An 18,502-nucleotide genomic window follows, 5' to 3' on the forward strand; every position below is an offset into this window, starting at 1 on the left:
ATGTTTTAAGCCTAATCTTAAAAATCTTAAAATTTAATGTTGCTGTACAGTACTCTATTTAAAAGATGGACATAACTTCTTAGTGCCTTAAACCTGCACTCATTTTAATGTCCAGCAGGAGGCGACTCCCCGGGACATAAACAGAAGTCCGATTGTATAGCAGTCTTGGAGAACACGAGCTTCCTGCTCAGCTGATCCCTTTCCTGAGTTTATGGTCTCAGTGGTTGATTTTAAGTCTAAAATATAAAGTTGCAGTTCAAATGACTGTCTTAATTAGTACGGAAGTCCAAAAGAGTTAGATTCAACTCATTGTCTTTGCGCGCACAAGGCACACAAGAAAATTATCGTTCTAGATCACTCATCCAGAGATGAGCATCTGCGGTCATGCAGCCAGAGACCGGCGCTACCATTAGGCAATGTGGTTTAAGTATCTTGCCCAAGGACACAACAGGGACTGGGGCTCGAACCAGCAACCCTCCGGCAGCAAGGTGAACGCCTACCGACTGCGCCACTGCCACTAATTAGTTAGAATCCAAAATAAAGACTTAATCAAATAACAAATGTGTATGCTGTTAAATGCATCAATTATAAAATTCAAAATAAATGTAGGTATTATTCAGTTGTCAGATTGCGACATTTACATTTCTCTTCTGTTGACGTCTTTGTTGGACCCGCTGCAGTTTGCCTACTGGCCTGGCATCGGGGTGGATGACGCCATCATCTACCTCCTGCACTGAGCTCTGACCCACCTGGAGAAGCCTGGAAGCACTGTGAGGATCATGTTCTTTGATTTCTTCAGTGCTTTCAACACAATCCAGCCAAGACTTCTGAGGGACAAGCTGGAGCTGTCCCTCAGAGGAGTGGACCACTACATGTCCCAGTGGATACTGGACTACCTCACTGACCGCCCACAGTATGTGAGGACACAGGGCTGTGTCTCTGACAGGCTGGTCTGCAGTACGGGGGCCCCACAGGGAACTGTGCTGGCACCGTTCCTCTTCACCCTCTACACTGCAGACTTCTCCATCAACTCCCCACGCTGCCATCTGTAGAAGTTCTCTGACGACTCTGCCATAGTTGGCCTCATCACAGATGAGGATGATGCAGAGTACAGACAGTGGACTCAGAACTTTTTGGACTGGTGCCAGCAGAACAACCTCCTGATCAATGCTGCTAAAACCAAGGAGCTGGTGGTGGATTTCCACAGGCGCAGACCCACCACACTGACACCAGTGAACATCCAGGGAGTGGACATTGAGATGGTGGACTCTTACTGTATAAGTACTTGGGTATTCACCTGAACAATAAACTGGACTGGAATCACAACACTGATGCGCTTTACAGGAAGGGTCAGAGCAGACTCTGCCTGCTGAGAAGGCTGAGGTCTTTTGGAGTGCAGGGGGCACTCCTGAAGAACTTCTACGACTCTGTAGTAGCATCAGCCATCTTCTCTGCAGCAATATGTTGGAGCAGCAGCTTATCTACAACTGAGAGGAAGCGGTTAAATAAACTCATCAAGAAGGCCAGCTCTGTCCTAGGATGTCCTCTTGACCCATTGCAGGTGGTGGGAGACAGAAGGACTCTGACCAAATTAACATCAATGATGGACAAGGTCTCCCACCCCATGCATGAAGTTCTTACTGAACTGGAGAGCTCTTTTAGTGACAGACTGTTGCACCCTAAATGCACAAAGGAGCGTTACCGCAGATCCTTCCTCCCAGCAGCTGTAATACTTTATAACCATCACTGCTCCCAACAAAACCACAATCAATGGCATGCACATATTGTATGATAATATATAGTATATAGTAAATAGCCTGTCCTGTTCAAGGTTCAACACACAGGCACACCATGTACCGTATTTTCCGGAGTATAAGTCACACTTTTTTTCATAGTTTGGCTGGGGGTGCGACCTATACTCCGGAGCGACGTATATGTGACATTTATAACACATGAACCAAAATACTCCAGCCACTTGACATCTCCGTGAACTGCAGCTTTAAGGCAGTCTTGCGTAACCTGTGGGCGCAGTGGATGATGGACGGAGAGCACAGCTTAACGGCAACTGGGAGAATGCGCCACCCAACTTTCCTGGAAGTCATTGGATGGATCAAGAAAACATGGGCTTCAGTGACAACCAAACCATCCTGTTGGGATTCAGAAAGGCTGGAATAATTGGAACTGCAGCTGACGACGAGTCTGACTAACGCGACACAGAAGAGGAAGCGGCGCTTCGTCTACGGAGTGTACGGAATTGTTTAGAAGTGACACCGAGGATGAAGAATTCAATGGATTGATGGTTTGGTTAACTTGTTAGTATGTTCTTTATGCTATGGTTATCTGAATAACTGTTAATGTTACGTTAACATACCGAACACGTGTTCGTTGTGCGTTATGTAGCTGAATGTGTTACGTTAGCATAACGTAGGCGTAACCGTGTTCGTCCTGTTCTTTAATCCATTGTTATTTTAAATTGCCGTTCAAGATGGAATTTCTGCTCTGGGTCTCGGATTCTATCAACCCCCCCCCCCCCCAAAAAAAGTGCGACTTATGATCCAGTGCGACCTATATATGTTTTTTTCTTCTTTATTATGCATTTTTTGGCTGGTGCGACCTATACTCCAGAGCGACGTATAGTCCAAAAAATACGGTACATTTTTCAAGTGAACCCAAAACTGGTATATTTCTGTACAGTATATATTATTATTAATATTAATATTGTCCTGTTTTTCATATATATATTTTTTCAAAAATGTAATTTTTTTATTATTTTTTTTTTATATCTGTGGCTGCTATTACACCCAAATTTCCCCTCTGTGGGACAATAAAGGCTGTTTCTTCTTCTTCTTACTCCATTTATTTGCTAAATAGGAACATTTAGTGACATTTGTTTATTTAATCAATGAATTACTTGTGATCTTGGCAGATTTGGTGCTCTGTAATACATTTTTCTGAGGCCAGTTTGGAATTTTCATACCAAAATTTCCGTGTTTGTCAAACATTTTATTTACTCATATATTTTTTCTCAATTTAAGGACCTATTTAAAGACTTTTTTTAAGGGTTTGTAGACATCTGAACACTGAGGTGACCCTAAAGGCACCTAACCTATTTTGAAGCATTACACATGGACTCAGTGTGCTCACTAAAAAATATAAAAACATAAAAACCTATGGCATTGTAGGTCTAAAATGCCTTAAGGCACTAAAAACAAAGTGGAACTTTACAAAGACATAAATAAATGAGAGCTGAAGCTCCACAGGCTGAAACCTGAGACTTTTAAAATTGTTTTAGAGGCCAGATTGATTGATTGTGCCTTTTTAAATGAGCAAGTTTCTTTGGTTTGAGGAATATTTTTTTATGGTTTTGTGTGTTGTTTTTGTGTCTTTTTTCTTTTCTTTTTTTTGTGAAAAATGGCTGACTCAGTGTTGTTTTAAAGGTTTGTTTCCAGGTCGCTTTATGGATAATGCTGATTTCACATTATCATTCACATTCGCTTGTTTCTGCCTGTAGGTGGACATTTTAAATGCTCAGTTTGGACACTGGATATTGTAAAAATGAGCTGCTCCTTTAATATGAGATGCATAAAATCCTATTGGATCTCAGTGGCCCTGGGCTACTTCCCATAAACAGAAACCTGAAAAACCTGTCCTCTTGTCCTCTGTGCTATTTGTCTGTTGGAGGACTTGAAAAGATATGGAGGACCAAAACTGCCAAAATTAATAACATTAAACCCCTCAGTAAATAAATTGTATTACATTAAATGCACAACATTCATATAAAATAAATGTAGGCATTAATATATATATTTCTATATATGCTTCTGTATCTATTTACAATTTTATTTTATATAAGGCTTTTCAGGAATTCATGCATTTCAGATTTAATGTGTACAGAAATGAGAAATACTTATTTCTTATTTTTATTACTGCAATATTTTATAGCTGTAAGAAAAGCTCTGTTAATGAACTTTTGCAGTTCTTTCGTCCTGCAGTGTAAGAGATGAAGCTCAGGCACCCTGCAGTGTTTAACTTCAATCAACATTAACCTTCCCATGTGTTTTATTACCATCTGACACAGAGCTTCAGCTAACAAACGAGGAAGTGTGGCATGCACTCAGATACGGAGCTCAATCCCCACCTACCTGACAGTTGTCTTTGCTTTGTGTAAATAGGAGGGCAGTGGTTGGAAGAGGACTAATACAGTAGTCGGGCAAAGGTGAAAAGAGTAATGACTCCGGGCTTTGACATACGCTGGATTTTATGCTCTTTCTTAAAATTCTGCTTCAGCGCGGGGGATCTATAAATGAGTGAAAACAGCCTGGAGGTAAAGTACCACAGCTTTGACTTTGTTCTGTTTGGATTTGAACTGGAAAAACTGAGCCTCAGTCTGCCGCAGCTGCTGTTTGCTCAGTGAAAATATGGAAAAGCTTTGTGAGGGTGTTGAAATGAGTTTGTCCCACAGAGAAATGCCTCCTCTGTCACACTCGTAGCCCACTTCACCATGTTCACCTCTCTAAAAGTGAACTCTGAGTCCTCAGTGATTTGTTCTTGAAGGCAGCAGCAGATAACAGGCTTCCATTCACACGCATGCTTTAGAATGAGGAAGGGAATGCTTGTCTTTGGCAGCCTTGTCCACACCCTCTCATTTTTAGTGGATTGAGAATTCCTTGTCGCTTTCACACACCCCCACCACCCACACACACACACAGTGGCTGTGATGCAGAAGGTCTTGCCCACGAGACACTCAGGTAGAAAGTAGTCAGTGCTGCCTGAGGAGGATGAGGCAGCTTAGAGGTTGTTTTTTGTAGAAAGTGTGAATATTCACAGATTCACTGTACTCTTTTTTTTTTTGTTTGTTTGTTTGTTTTTGTTTGTTTTTTTGTATGTTTTGTTTTGTGTTGAAATTTTGGGCTAAATTTGAAGCAGGACTTGAAAGGATTTCTACAGTTTGGACTCCAGGAAGGCACAATGGTCTGTATGGTCTGTAGCTGCTGTCTGTTTTGTAGCTCTGGCTTCTTGTTCTAACATGTGCTCTTTGGTTTTTGACAAGAGCCAGCTTTGGTGTTGCAATGTGTGTATTATATGCAGTGCAGTGTTTTCTTTCTTTGCTGGTTAAAACTTGACTGTGGAAGTAATATTTAATATTTGTACAGTCTGCAGGGTCTGCAGTTTGAAGCTGTGACCCTTGAGCTGAGAATGAAAGTGTTTTATGTCTTTCTGGTTAGTCATTTAGCTCGGCTGCTTTGCTGGTGTTATTGGCAGTAGGATGTCTGTGTTTAATGCGCAGTTTAGTGAAGAGCCTTTCAACTTTTAAGAAACCCTGTTAAATGGACACTGGTAAATAAATTTATTACAATAAAGATAAAAAGAGAGGATTTACTTTGTTTATCCCAGAGGTTGGGAAATTTAGGAACATCAAACATAACTGGTAGTGTTACTAAAGTAATAGCTTAAAATAAAAATATATGACAAAATAATGTTTGCCAATAATTAAAACAAATACACAACATAAAAGAGCTCTTTAAATATGAGCACATTACAATAAGGAGCTTGAAGAGCACAAATCTATATAAGGTAAAAATAAATTTTGTCTTTCACAGAAGAATTTCTTAAATTTAAATATCTGCACAGTTTCATCATGCTGACTGTTCACTTTACATGATTTTGGACATTGATGTGTTTGAGTAAATGAGTGATCAGCCAAATCTGGAAAAACAATTCACCTGATTGCCTCAGAATCAGCTGATTTTATTTATTTATTTATTTATTTTTTTTTTTTGGGGGGGGGCTTTCATATGTTTGACAAGCAGCTGCTTAAACCCAGTTAAAGCTTGTAGAAGTGCTTTTACCTACATTTAGATTCCAGGATCATCTTCTAGCTTTTCCTTGCTGAAGAATCATTTTCTGATATAAGCAAAGATTTCCTTTTAAATTGAATGCGTTCATCTTATTTGTAGCTGCACCTTTTAACAGGAAGGTGAATTCCAGACATTTTAGCTTCTGGCTAAACCAGAAATAATACCTATCTAGAAGCACTTTCAGGTATTCTCATTAGTGAACTGAAAGGTATGCCAATGAGAATACCTTTCAGTTTTAATTTCTGTCTTTTAAAAGCAAAGCCTGGTCCTCTCTTTTAGCTCGGTACAGCTGAACAATTAATATGGTTTAAATTAATTAATAAGCAGCCTGAAAGAAAAAATTACATTAAAAAAATATGAAATTAAAAAAAATCTAATCACACATAATCATGTAGAAAGAACATAAATATCAGTTTAGTGCTTTTGCAGAAAAGTTGCTTTACATTTCCTTCTAAGAAATGGCTGCTATTTATTTGGGATGCCACGCCATTGCCTCCTTCACTCTGGAGCTGCAGCTGCCATGTTGTGGCTCCTGTTTATCAACAGGTGACAGTGATTTGTATTAAGTAGAGCTTCACTTGCTGTTTGTTTTCTTTTGTATGAGGAGGACCCATTTTAAGCATTAAATTATTACTTGGAGCCAAATAGTGTGCAGATAGCTATTGAACTTATTGTCTTTTTACTTTAAACTTTAAATATTATTCAAATGAAAAATTTAGATTAAAAGAAAAATTAGGTGATGATGGCTGGGTAGCTTTAGGCCCAGACTAAGGGGTGGTTGTGGGTGCAAACAGGAGTTCAAAAGCCAATCTGCACTCTGCAGTTAGTTGTATTACTTGATTCAACCAGGCTTTGGTCTGGCACCTAAAAAATTCACCTGGACGTGCACACACTTGCTTTTTTTTTCTTTAATGTAGTCTTGCATCTTAAAATTCCTCTTTCCTGCCTGTCCTTTTTTCTTTCTAGAGTTCAGAGGAGAAGAAAGGAGTGTTTGGTCGCCTCAGCAACTTCTTCAGCTCCAAGAGGAAGAAGAGCAGCAGCCGTCATCCTTCAAGTACCTCTGACACCAGTTCCCCAGCTTCCCCCTTGAATGCACATTCACCCCAGTCTCAGCCGGAAGATGGGTTAAACACTTTGGTTTCTTCTCTGGCGGATGATGCTAGAGTTCAGTGTAGCGATACCCTGAGTCAAAGCTCCAGCCTGAGCGCCTCCAGCAGGGCCTCGCTGGTAACAGTAGAAGGAGATATGCCATTCGCAGACAGTAACAGCAGTGGCAGAAGCAGTGTGAGGGAGCTGAATGCAATCACAACTCCCTCTACCACGGACCCTCCATCTACTATTCAGCCAGAACCACATCCTGGTTCAGAAGTGGGTTTTGCCGACTCAGTGGTGGAGGAAGTGAGCAAAAGGCTGCAGGTGAATTTGGAACAAAGAATATTGAATAGACCAGAGAGCAGCAGTGAGGATGAGATCATCAGCCCAACCACACTGACATCACTTCAGATCCCACTTTCCAACACAGTGGAGTCCCCAAAGTCTCCTAACCTGACTTCCATAAGCTTAGCATCAAAGAAGGCATCAGTGAAGGTTGGAGAGCGGGTCCACAGTACGGCTCTGAGAGGAATAACATTAGGCAAACAGGAGGAAAAGCCTCCAGACGTAACGAGGGAAAACTCAGGAGGGCTCAGGACAAGCACTCGGATATCCACCAGCAGCCTCTCAGGTGAAAGTGCACCCACAAGAGGTGAAAAATCCCGAGTCGAATCTCCTGTCCGGATCCACAAAGCCATATGGGTGGAAACGCACCTGGGAGAGGAGGAGGTGGAGTGGGAAAAAGAAAGGGATGTAATAAAAAAGGAGGAGGAGGGCTTTAGAGCAGACTCGCCGCCTCTTTTGGCCATACCTGTCACAGTAATTCCAGAGGATGACTCAGAAGCTGAGGGCGCTGCAGAGAGCCCTCCTACCCCCTCACAGACTTCTCTGTCCAGTGGCAGCCTGCCAGATTCACTCGCCTCCCCGTCACCGACTGCAGAGTTTCTGACCACCACAGAGCAGCTGGACACAGACTCAATGCAGAGTTCACATCAGGTTCAGGAGAGACACAGACCGAGAGCAATCCGGATCACACGCAGGACTGTGAATCTGCCTCCAAAGAGCAAGGTTTTTGCCCAGAAGGTGCACATCAACCCTGAGCCGACTGTGGACGAGGAAGGTTCAACTTCAAAGAGCTCAAACACAACAGAGGCAAAACCGTGAGTATCTGCCTGTTTTCATTTTCTGTGCTTTTAAAGTCTCTTTGATCCCAGAGAAACAGAGCTCAGCCTGCACGCAACCTGAGCTCTGAGTTCCCATGGTGCTTTGTGCCAGAGTTGAACAATGGGGCTAAAACCTGCAGGGAGGCACTGAAATATTCATCCACAGAAACATGTTCTATAAACTTCTGACACTTTACTGGAATCAGGATTATTTCTTTTAGTAGAATGAAGGTCAGTCTTTCTTCTGCCTTTACAGAAGAAAGCCATTTACATTCACTACCTCAAGTTAGTCATTACAATGAGCAGCTCTCGCGTTTGACCTCACGGTCCCATGGAAACGCTCAACCAGCGACTGAGTATTTAAGCTTTTCTACAAATGGGTAGAGCAGTTAGATTCTCCACATTTTAATTGTTCCAGTGATTTTTTATTTTTTTTTTACGGACATCATGAGCACCAAAGAACAATTCATTCACATTTACCATCATTGTACATAAAACACACAGAAAAACAGTGGAGAACTCTGTATGTATGAAGCATTTTTATGGCATTTCTATTCATAGCAGCAAGAAAATTTTACCATGCATATTGTGAATGATAGTAAAAAATCTGTAACATCACAAAGGTTAGCAAAAGAAACAATTTGGCCCTGTGGAGACATTTTGGAGATGTTCTCGGACCCCACGGACACTACAAACCTGAAAGTCGTTATCTCACATAAGATTAGCTGTGGAGGTCTGAAATTTGGGTGACAAGATGAAGAAAGTATGTGGAGATTTTTATTACTCTGTTTGAGTTATTGTGATTCAGATGTGATTGATTAGTGATGAGGAATAAAAAAATGTTTGATATTTGAAATGAGGCTGGAAGCACGTTATAGAAATTAGAAGATGTGACCTTTCAAATGAAGGTTTATAGATGCATTTTGGCCTTGCAGTTTTTCTATTATAGGTTTGTGAATTTGGGCATGCTGTACAGGTGAAAATTAATTTAAAATAAATTAGACAGGTTAGACATGTTTACAGAGGAAGACATTTGGCACTTACAGCTGCTTTGTGTTAAGGTTAAATCTTCCAGGTAAATGTCTGAGGCACTTTGCTGAATCTCGTGCAGAGAGCCTGACAGATTTTAAGGACAATCCACTCTGGGAGGGGATAAATGCTTGTGAGCTTAACTCCTGGTCTTCCATTGTCCTCACCTTGTTTTGCTGTAATTTCTGCCTTGTCTTTGTTTTTTTGTGGCTTTCCTTTCTCTCATCTCCGTGGCTGCTCTATCCTTTCTCTTCTGTCACATCAGCAGCTTGTTTCACATTTAGAAGATGGAGCTGTGGATATTCTGAGCCAGTTAGCCTGAAACTTCACTTTGGACTGATGCTTAACCTTAATAATGCTAGCGTTACCTGTCTGAGGATACTGAAGACTCATGACTCATCTTATTGTTTTATTGCTCTAACCCCTGTCTTCTATGTGAATGTTTTTCTTTTTGTTTTGTTTTTATATGTACTTTAAACCTGTTTGCTCTTTCTTGTGTACAGCACTTTGATCAGTTGCATTGATGCTTTGTAAATAAAGCTGAGTTGAGAGAATTTAGCAATCAAGCTGATCAGAATTTTACCCTCCAAGTGCAAGGGGAGTGTCCAAATATGCAGCTTTTTAATTATTTTTCCAGCATTTTTGATCCTGTCTACAACTAACCCTAACCCCAGTGCCTTGAGGCAACTGTTTGTTGTGATTTGGCACTATATAAATAAAACTGAATTGAACTGAACCAAATGTCAGAATCTGTTCTTTTTCTATTTTGCTTGTTTGTTTTTCAATAACACTTAGTGTAGTAATTCAGTGTGGGGTCTATTATATTCATGTGAATATATAAAATATGTGGTTAGAGCTGTTATTAAATATTTTTTGTGTCTCTTCTGACAGACTGCTGAACTTCCAAAACAAAGATGCAGATTTTAAGGACACAAACCTTGATCGATCCACACCAGCAGACGAGTCTCCGCCCTCTGAAACAAATACTCCTGAATCCATAGTTAAAGGTGAAACAGGCTCTGAGGCCTCAGACTTTGATGACACTTCTGCAGCTGTAGACATGAACAAAACAAAGCCAGCAGCTGCAGAACCAGCAGCAAGACACCAAGGAACTAACCAGGCTGCACCCCATAAACGAGGGGTTAAAGGAGCAGCAGAAAGCCAGCATACCACAGCAAATGGAAAAAACACCCCGACCTCTGCAGCTGGAAACAAGGCCAAGAATGTCCCAACAAAGGCAAAAGGCTCCACAGAGGGCACAAAAGTGGAAACTTCCAATGATAATCCAGCACAAAGAGAGAGAGCCGTTATGTTGCCAACATTCAAAGACCAAAGTGGCAGCAGTCCCTCTGGTGCTCCAGGTTCAAAGTCTAAAATCCCCAAAAGGTCAACATCAGATGCTGATGTGAAATCGCCAGTAACACCAGATAAGACATCAGCACCGGATGCCTTGGGGCCCAAACTGCAAAAACAACCTAGGACCAAAGAGTCATTAAAATCTCCAACAACTGCACCCAGACCTGGAAGGAAACCAAGTTTTGAGGAGGCTAAAGGAGCAAAGTCAGTGTCAGGGAACATTTCTCCCACGAAAAGTAGGATCGGAACAAAAGTCATTAAGGACAAACCAGATGAGGACTTTGATTCTGTGAACTTGGTAAATGGCATGGAGAATGAGGAGAGAAGCACTAAAACTGGACACCCACCAGACAGGGAAAGCCCAGAAGTCAGAAAAACACAGCAGCAGAGCAACGTGGAGAGTTCTCTGAAGAGCCGCCTACCCATTTCATCTCCAACAAGAAAGAAGGTCGATATAACTGGCTATAAAAAGGTTTCATCCAGTCAGGTGGACTCAGACAGACCTAAAACAGTCCAGAAGATGAGTCCAGAGCATCCAGAGCAGAAAGAAGTAATGCTTGCTGAGAATCCTGGGAGTGAGACTCCACCACCGCTCCCTGAAAGTCCAAAGAAAGGTAAGAAAGCTCGAAAGCAACATGTTGCACCTGGTGATTATCAAGCAGTTATATTACTGCTTACATGAGCGCTGTCAAACCCATAGACCAAAACCTGCCCACCAAACACATGTTTGAAAAGTTTAATTTAATGAATCATTTTATCACTAAAATACACTGCTTTTCATGCACCAACATTACTACACTGGCCTGAAAATATGTGCAAATTTAAAGTATTCTTGTTCTTAAGTTTGGGTCACATAGAAATAAAATAATGTTCCCTTCCAAAAAATTCAACGTCTGAACATTTGCTGCTTTTGTAGCTCACTGTGACCCATAAATTTGAATATACATCAAATGAAGGTAGGTCAAATAAGGAAAATAGAAATTGCTGTTTTTTTTCTAAGGGGCTCTCAGGCTCTTAGTCATCTGTTTGTAGATGTGTGGATCATTTATAATTTACCTTTCATACAAGAATCTTTTTTTTAATGTCTCTGTGTTTCTCTTTTATCTAAGACAGATTTTCTAAAATGTTATCATGGTTCTCAATTTTTGATGCAAACAGCATTTAAGAACACAAACTTATTTAGACAATCCTCATATGTTTATTCTTACAAAACTAATTTTAATTAATTCAATAATACAAGGAAATTAGTTTTAAAACTTAAGGTATGTTTGAGTGAATTATGTATTACACTACACTTGTATCATTTTAACAGCAAAGATGAATCACTGATGCCGTAATACCACAGTCAACACAGTTGGGCTGTTTTTAATTCTTTGTTACTTCAAACTGATTCTGAAAAAACATCTGCTTTCCAGATGTGGAAAATTTAAAAGATTTCCTCAGAACAACCCAAAATATTTAAGTTATTGAAATATCTGAAAATTTGGGTGCTTAAATATGGAATAATTACCAATAAATTACAGTCAAATCAAACCTATAACAAAGTAAATTTTACACAACTTAACGTTATTGTGCCATACCACTGCACCAATTCCTGTGAACACTATGACAAGTCGTTTTTGTGATTTTTAAAAATGTCCCTTTAAAGCTGAATTTTTACTTTGATGCAAGTACTGGTATTTACTGTAAGTTTTTTAACATATTTATTTTGGATTTTGGCAGTCTCTATGGTGCATAATAAGATTCTAATTAGTACAGTTTTCTGTATATGTGTTTCCAGCAGGCAGTGTGCCATCAGTGAAGCCATCCAAGCAGCTTTCTAAAAGAATCCATGACGAGAGTGACACTCTGACCTCTTGCGTCTCACCACCTCCCACCAAGCAAGAGAAAACTGTCTCATCATGGATCTCCAAACAGAACGACAACCTCAAACAACACCACAAATGGCCTGTAAAGGATTCACCTGAGACCTTGTCGTCTGTGAGCAAGCTTCCTATGAGAGGCCAGAGAAGCTCCAACAAACTGAAACACAGACAACGTTCCCAAAATGGGAATTCTGAGAACTCAAATCACAACACACCTCCAGAGATGGGTGTAAAAGCACCTGAGAGTGTCACGGCAGAGCAAGTGAAGAAACCTGACAGTAATGATGGATTTGAATTCAAGACAGAAGAAGGAAAATGCATTATAAAACACACAGATGAACAAATCAGTACTCATGAAACCAAACTGAAAGAAAAGGATTCTGAGGAATTAGAGAAGAGGAGAACCAGTACAGCAACTGAAGACATTTCAAACATTCAGCAGTTACAAAACAACAATGAAGTTATTACAGAAAATGCTCAAGACCCAGGAGTTGAGGGACTGTGGAGCAGTGAGGTTGACAAAGAAACTCCATCTCAAGTTACTGATGTAACTCATGTGGAAAATGTCCCCGATATTCAAAGTAAAAACAAGACACGAGAAAAGAAAACGGCATCACCAAAAACAATGAAGCTAACAGGTAACATAAAACTGGGCTCAATCCAAGAGAAACATGCTGCAGCGCAGGCTCGAGACACAAAACAAGCTCCTGAGGATGAAACTGATAAGCCAAGCAAACCTACTGAGGGTGACAGCATTCAAGGATATATGCATGGACATATTCCCACTAAAGAAGTAAATACATTCACTTCCAAAGAAGAGATAAACAGCACCAGTCTTCCTGTTGAACTGACTTCAAAAGTCCAAGATCCTGAACCAAAAGTTGGCTCAGTTCAAGCTAAACCAGCCAATACAGAGCAGCAAAAGGAGTTATTAAAGGAAGATCAGATCACAAATGAAATTTTCATGTTGTCCCTAAGCAGGAATTTAGTAAAAGATGAAGTAGAGGAGAAAAGTAAAGAAGAGGGTGGCAGGAAACCAGCAGAGAGTTTGGGCATTCAAACAGAGGCTGTGACTGTTTGTGAATTGTCCAAGAATGTTGAAAATCAGCTGCACAAAGGGGCTCTTTTAGTAGCAGGAGAATCTGAATGGAAGGCCTCAAAACCAAGTAAAAAGCTTAATGACACAGCAGTGGAAAGCACTGAGTCACAGAACAGTTGCAAAGAGGCACTCAAGGGCAAAACCACAGAGAAAGACATTACAAATTCAGAGAAATCAGCACATCTATCATCAGAGGACAGAGGTTTATCAGCTGAATCCAAAGAAAAACCACTGACAGAAGTTACATATGCTCTGGAACAAAGGACAGGGGAGGACCAAGCAAGACTCCATAAAACTACAAAACAGCAATGTGAGATCCCTTTGAAAGAAAAAGCAGAGACCAGTGGTGAGAAAACAAAGGCACTGGTAGAAAGCCGAACCAAAGACGAGGAGGTCTGGGATGAAGACACAAGTCTGGATGACAAACATGCCAGAGATGTAAAAGAAAGACAAAGTCCAGAAATAACAGACATAAACACAAAAATGTTGGGTGCCGAAGCTGATAAAGAAAAGAAGAGTTTACAGAAGGAGACTCAAGAAAGGGCTTTTGTTGCTAGAGACCAAGGGGAGGATGTTACGGCAATGCAGGAAAATGATCTAAATGCTAATCTAGATCAGAACCTTGTGGAGGTGAAATTCTCACAGAAGACATCAAAAAAACATATTTTACAATCAGATACAACTAAAGAACTGAAAGGTGTCGGCACTGAAGCTCAGTGGGCTGAATATACAGAGGATTCATCAATATTGGTGAGTGTGACTGAAACTGTGAATGGTGACAGGAAAGTTAACAACCAGGAAGTCCAGGAGTCCATAATTGTTGGAGACCAGGATGAGGACATAACAAAACCGGAAATGGTAATATCTCAGGAGAAGAAAATGGAGAACCAAAATATAGATGTAACTCAAGACCAGACCTCTGTAATTACTGAAGTCACCAAAGAAAAAAACAAAACCAATGATATGTCAGTGGAGAGTCCAGTAAAGGAAGCAACAACTGCAAATGCAAATAATGAAGTTGGAATCCAGCAAGACCAAGGTGAAGGAATAACAAAAAGAGACCAAGAAAAATCAACCAAAGCTACATGTACAAATAATAAATTTGAACAGGAACCACCAATGACAGGAAATAAAGTTCAAGAGAAGACAACGGCGAGCCAAGAAAAGGACACAACTCAAGAACTGGCCTTAGTAAGCACTAGTACTGAAAGTACCAAAGAAAAGACAGAAATCAGTGATTCATCAGTAGAAAGAGTGGGGAAGGAGACAGGAGCTATGAATGCTAATAGTTTCAGTAACCAACAGATCCACCAAGCTGGGAACGTTACAAAATCCGAGATGAGCCAATCAACAGAATCCAAAACCAAAGAAACGCCTGAAACCAGTGATTCCAACAAATCAACAGAATCCAAAGATCCAAAATCTGGTTTTAAACAGAGTCTTGAGATGGTACGATTAGAATCTCCAGAGGAGGCAAAATGCCAGATTCAAGAACTAAAGGTTATGTGTGCTGAGGAACCTAAAGATGAGACTGAAACCAACGATTCATCAGCACAGAGCTTGGTGAATGAGCCAGCAACTTTGCATATTAATAGTGATGCTGGATTCCAACGGGACTTGAAGTCTGTAAAGGTTGAAGTCCAAGGCCAAGAGGAATTGATCAAATCTAAAATTCTAAGTCATGAATTTGAGCAGAGACCAGAGACAGTAGGAGCTGAATTTCAGGAGAGGACACCAGAAATCCAAAATACCCAAGAGCTGACCTCAGGTAGTTCTAGTACTGAAGGTACCAATGAAGTCAAAGATTCCTCAGCTACAAATGGTGATAGTGACATTAGCAACCAGTGTGTCCAGGCTCCTGTAACCATTAACAACCAAGATAGGAGCATAACAAAACAAGACAGTGACAAGTCAGCAGAATCCACAAGTCCAACATCTGTTCTAAGAACAGAATCTCCACAGGTGGTAATAGAAAGCCAAAATCAAGACATAAAGGGTGCTGAGGGAGCTAAAGAGAAGGCTGAAACAAAGGATTCATTAGTAGAGAGTTTGGTGAATGAGACCGCAGCTACAAATGTTGGTATTGAACTTGTAATCCAGCGTGACCAGACTTCCATACTGGTTGGAGACAAAAATGATGACAAAACAAAGCCAAAGGAAGAAAAATCAACCCGAGTTCAAGAGACGACAACGGTGAGGCAAAAAGTGGATAGTACGGGGAGCACTAATACTGAATCTGCCAAAGAGACTAAAGGTAAGGAGTCATCAGTAGGAAGACTAGTGAAAGAGACAGCGGCTGGAAATGCTAATGGTGAAGTTAGCAATGAATCTATCAAGATGTCCATAACTGTTAACGACCAAGATGGGAGCATTACAAAATCAAAGATAGGCAAAACAACAGATTCCAAAACCAAAGAAAAGCTGGAAACCAAGGATTCTTCAGTAGAGAGTCTGGTGAATGAAACAGAAACTGAAGTTGGCAGCCAGCATGCTACAGATATTACAAAACAACATACAAACAAGTCAACACAATCCAAGTGTCCACAACCTGTTCTAAAACAGAGACCAGACACAATAAAAACAGAAAATCCAGAGCAGATAGAAATCAAAAATAAGGGTGGTGCAGAAAATAAAGAGAGTCCTGAAACCAAGACCGCAACGGCAAATGCTGGTAGTGAACTTGTAATCCAGCATGGCCAGACTTCCATACTGGTTGGAGACAAAAATGATGACAAAACAAAACCAAATGAAGAAAAAATAACTACAGTTCAAGAGATGACAATGCTGAGGCAAAAAGTGGATAGTAATAATACTAATACTGAATCTGCAAAAAAGACTAAGGTTAAAAAGTCATCAGTAGGAAGACTAGTGAAAGAGATGATGGCTGGAGAGAGTCCTAAATCCAGGGATTCATCTGCAGAGAGATTGGTGAATGAAAAAGCTAGCAATGAAATTAGCAGCCAAAAGGACCAGAAGAGCACACCTGTAAATCTGGGGAAACATGAAACAATTGCTGAACAGCCCACAGCTCCAGATGCTAACCAAGAACAGAAACCAAAGTCTGTAGTGACAAAGGTTCTTGAGAAGACAACAAAAGATGCTGAATTAGCAGTAACATCACGTGTTTTCACAGCTGGAAAAGTAGCTGACAAACAGGAACAGAAAAACCTCATTAGAGAGGTTGTTGGAGTGGATGAGGAACTGAAGGCATCAAAGATGGAAGCCAAGAAAAAATCACCCACTGTTGTTTCCAGTGAGGTGGTACTTAATGATGAAGGAGCTAAAGAGAAAAGAAAAACAGATGCTGCAGGTAGTACTTTGAAAAAAGGACTACAGCCTACAGAAAAAGCATCCACTTTATCCCAAAGCCTCCAGACTGCAGACTTTCCATCTAGCAGGTTAGATTTGGAACCTCATCGCAAGCAGAGAAGGTACCACAAAAAAAGATTTGATGCTGACAACACTGATGATTTTATCAAGAGCATTAAGGAGGGTGGAATGCCTTTCGCACTGCCTCCAAAGAAGCATACTCATAAAAAGTCCCCACCTCCACATTTTGTCCTGCCACCCATCAAGGAGGACCATTTTGAGAAAACATTTGATCCTGAGGAGTTCCAGTTCGGCTTAAGGAAAAATGGACGGACTTTTATTGACCTTTTACCAACTACAATTCTTAAACAAAAAGCATCTGAAAGAGAAGGCCGAACTCTGGAAAAAAATGCCCCTCCCACACCTGAAAAGCAAATAAACACTTTCAGTGAGGTTGAGGGTAAACCTGGGCTCCAAGGGGGGACCAAGGCTGAAGCAGGTAAGGAGGGGCAAAACAATGGAGAAGAGCCTGGAAAGTTTACATCAAGACTTAATAGGATGTCCATCCTCTCCAGCTTACTGAATTCCCCTCGGTCCACCAGGAATAGCAAAGAGGAAGTTTCCTCTGCCTCAAATAGTAAACCTTCCTCTGACCAGCAGCAGGACTTGCCCTCACTCAGAAATGTGGAAGTTGTTGATTCTCTAAAGCCTGATGTCACAGCTGATAAAGTGGGTGTAAAAGGTGCAGATCAAAGTCCATTCCCTGGAGGTGGTACAGGAACAGTCAGTGAGTCAGTCCTAAGCTCCTCCTCTCCTCCTCCTCCTGTACTGCCCACGTTCTCTGAGATAAAGCTGCCTGATCATTTTGAGAAATTACTCAAGAAGAACAAAAAAGAAACTGAGACCTCCACAACACAGACAGTTCAAACTAACCAAAAGACAAAGGAGAGTACAGCTATGGACAAGGACCTGATAGCACGTCTAACTAAAGTGGACCTGAACCTAAAGGGCCCTGCAGAACTGCCTCCAACCACCAACTACATCCAGCAGACCCCTCCAAATGGATTTTCTACTTCAAAGCCAAAGGTAGGCACAAGATTTTAAATGATCTCCTCAACTTTTAGGAATGATTCTCAAAGCCTGAATGGGTTTTAATCAGCTAAGCACATCTGAAAAATGCTGATAATTTCCTAGTTTATTTCCATGGTGACACATGCCCCACTTTCATATCCTGTTCTTTTGTTATGTGATGCTGTTGCAACCAAACCTTGAATCATTTACAAGTAAGGACAGGATAGATGAACATGTTTTCAGTCTGGAATTCTGCACAAGAAAACTCTTCCAAGATCATCTCATTGACAGCTCATCTGCCAGATGAAATGAGATATTTGCATCAACAGGCAAATAAAGCTGACCCATGCAAAGAAATGTGTGTGTTTAAATGAACAGACTGTTTGTTTCTCTGCCAGGGACATGACAAGAAACAGGAAACTGAACAAAATAAATTACTATAAGCTGTTGATGTTAAGGTAGAACAAGCAGAGGTCCAAGCATTTACTGGACACGTGGTTAAAATACCAAAGTAAAAGGAACTTTAATAGAGTGGTTGTAATTGTCTGCTAGTGTACATTTTACTCTATACTGTCTCTTTTATATTGTAGTTTTATGTGACCTGTTGAGGAACTCTGAATGTTAAATACTAAGTTTGCTGAAATTATGGCATCTTTACAT

At 40.7% G+C, this 18,502-nt stretch overlaps 1 protein-coding gene across 4 annotated transcripts in view; it reads left to right on the plus strand.

Moving 5' to 3' along the window:
* The window catches only part of LOC115772724 (mucin-17-like), a 90,491-nt gene that overhangs the window by 57,149 nt on the left and 14,840 nt on the right, over window positions 1–18,502 (plus strand). The window contains exons 1-4 of one of the 4 annotated variants that reach the window (XM_030719120.1): window positions 4,203–4,324; window positions 6,825–8,110; window positions 10,034–11,112; window positions 12,279–17,857. In XM_030719120.1, the coding sequence (XP_030574980.1) occupies window positions 4,304–4,324; window positions 6,825–8,110; window positions 10,034–11,112; window positions 12,279–17,857 (7,965 nt within the window). In that variant the 5' untranslated portion in view covers window positions 4,203–4,303. Of the gene's footprint in view, window positions 1–4,202; window positions 4,325–4,836; window positions 4,972–6,824; window positions 8,111–10,033; window positions 11,113–12,278; window positions 17,858–18,502 lie in introns of those variants that run through there. The other 3 variants (XM_030719121.1, XM_030719118.1, XM_030719119.1) reach the window with 3 other exon arrangements.

The sequence above is a fragment of the Archocentrus centrarchus genome, chromosome 22 (genome assembly GCF_007364275.1).
Source record: "Archocentrus centrarchus isolate MPI-CPG fArcCen1 chromosome 22, fArcCen1, whole genome shotgun sequence".
Taxonomy (NCBI): Eukaryota; Metazoa; Chordata; class Actinopteri; order Cichliformes; family Cichlidae; genus Archocentrus; species Archocentrus centrarchus.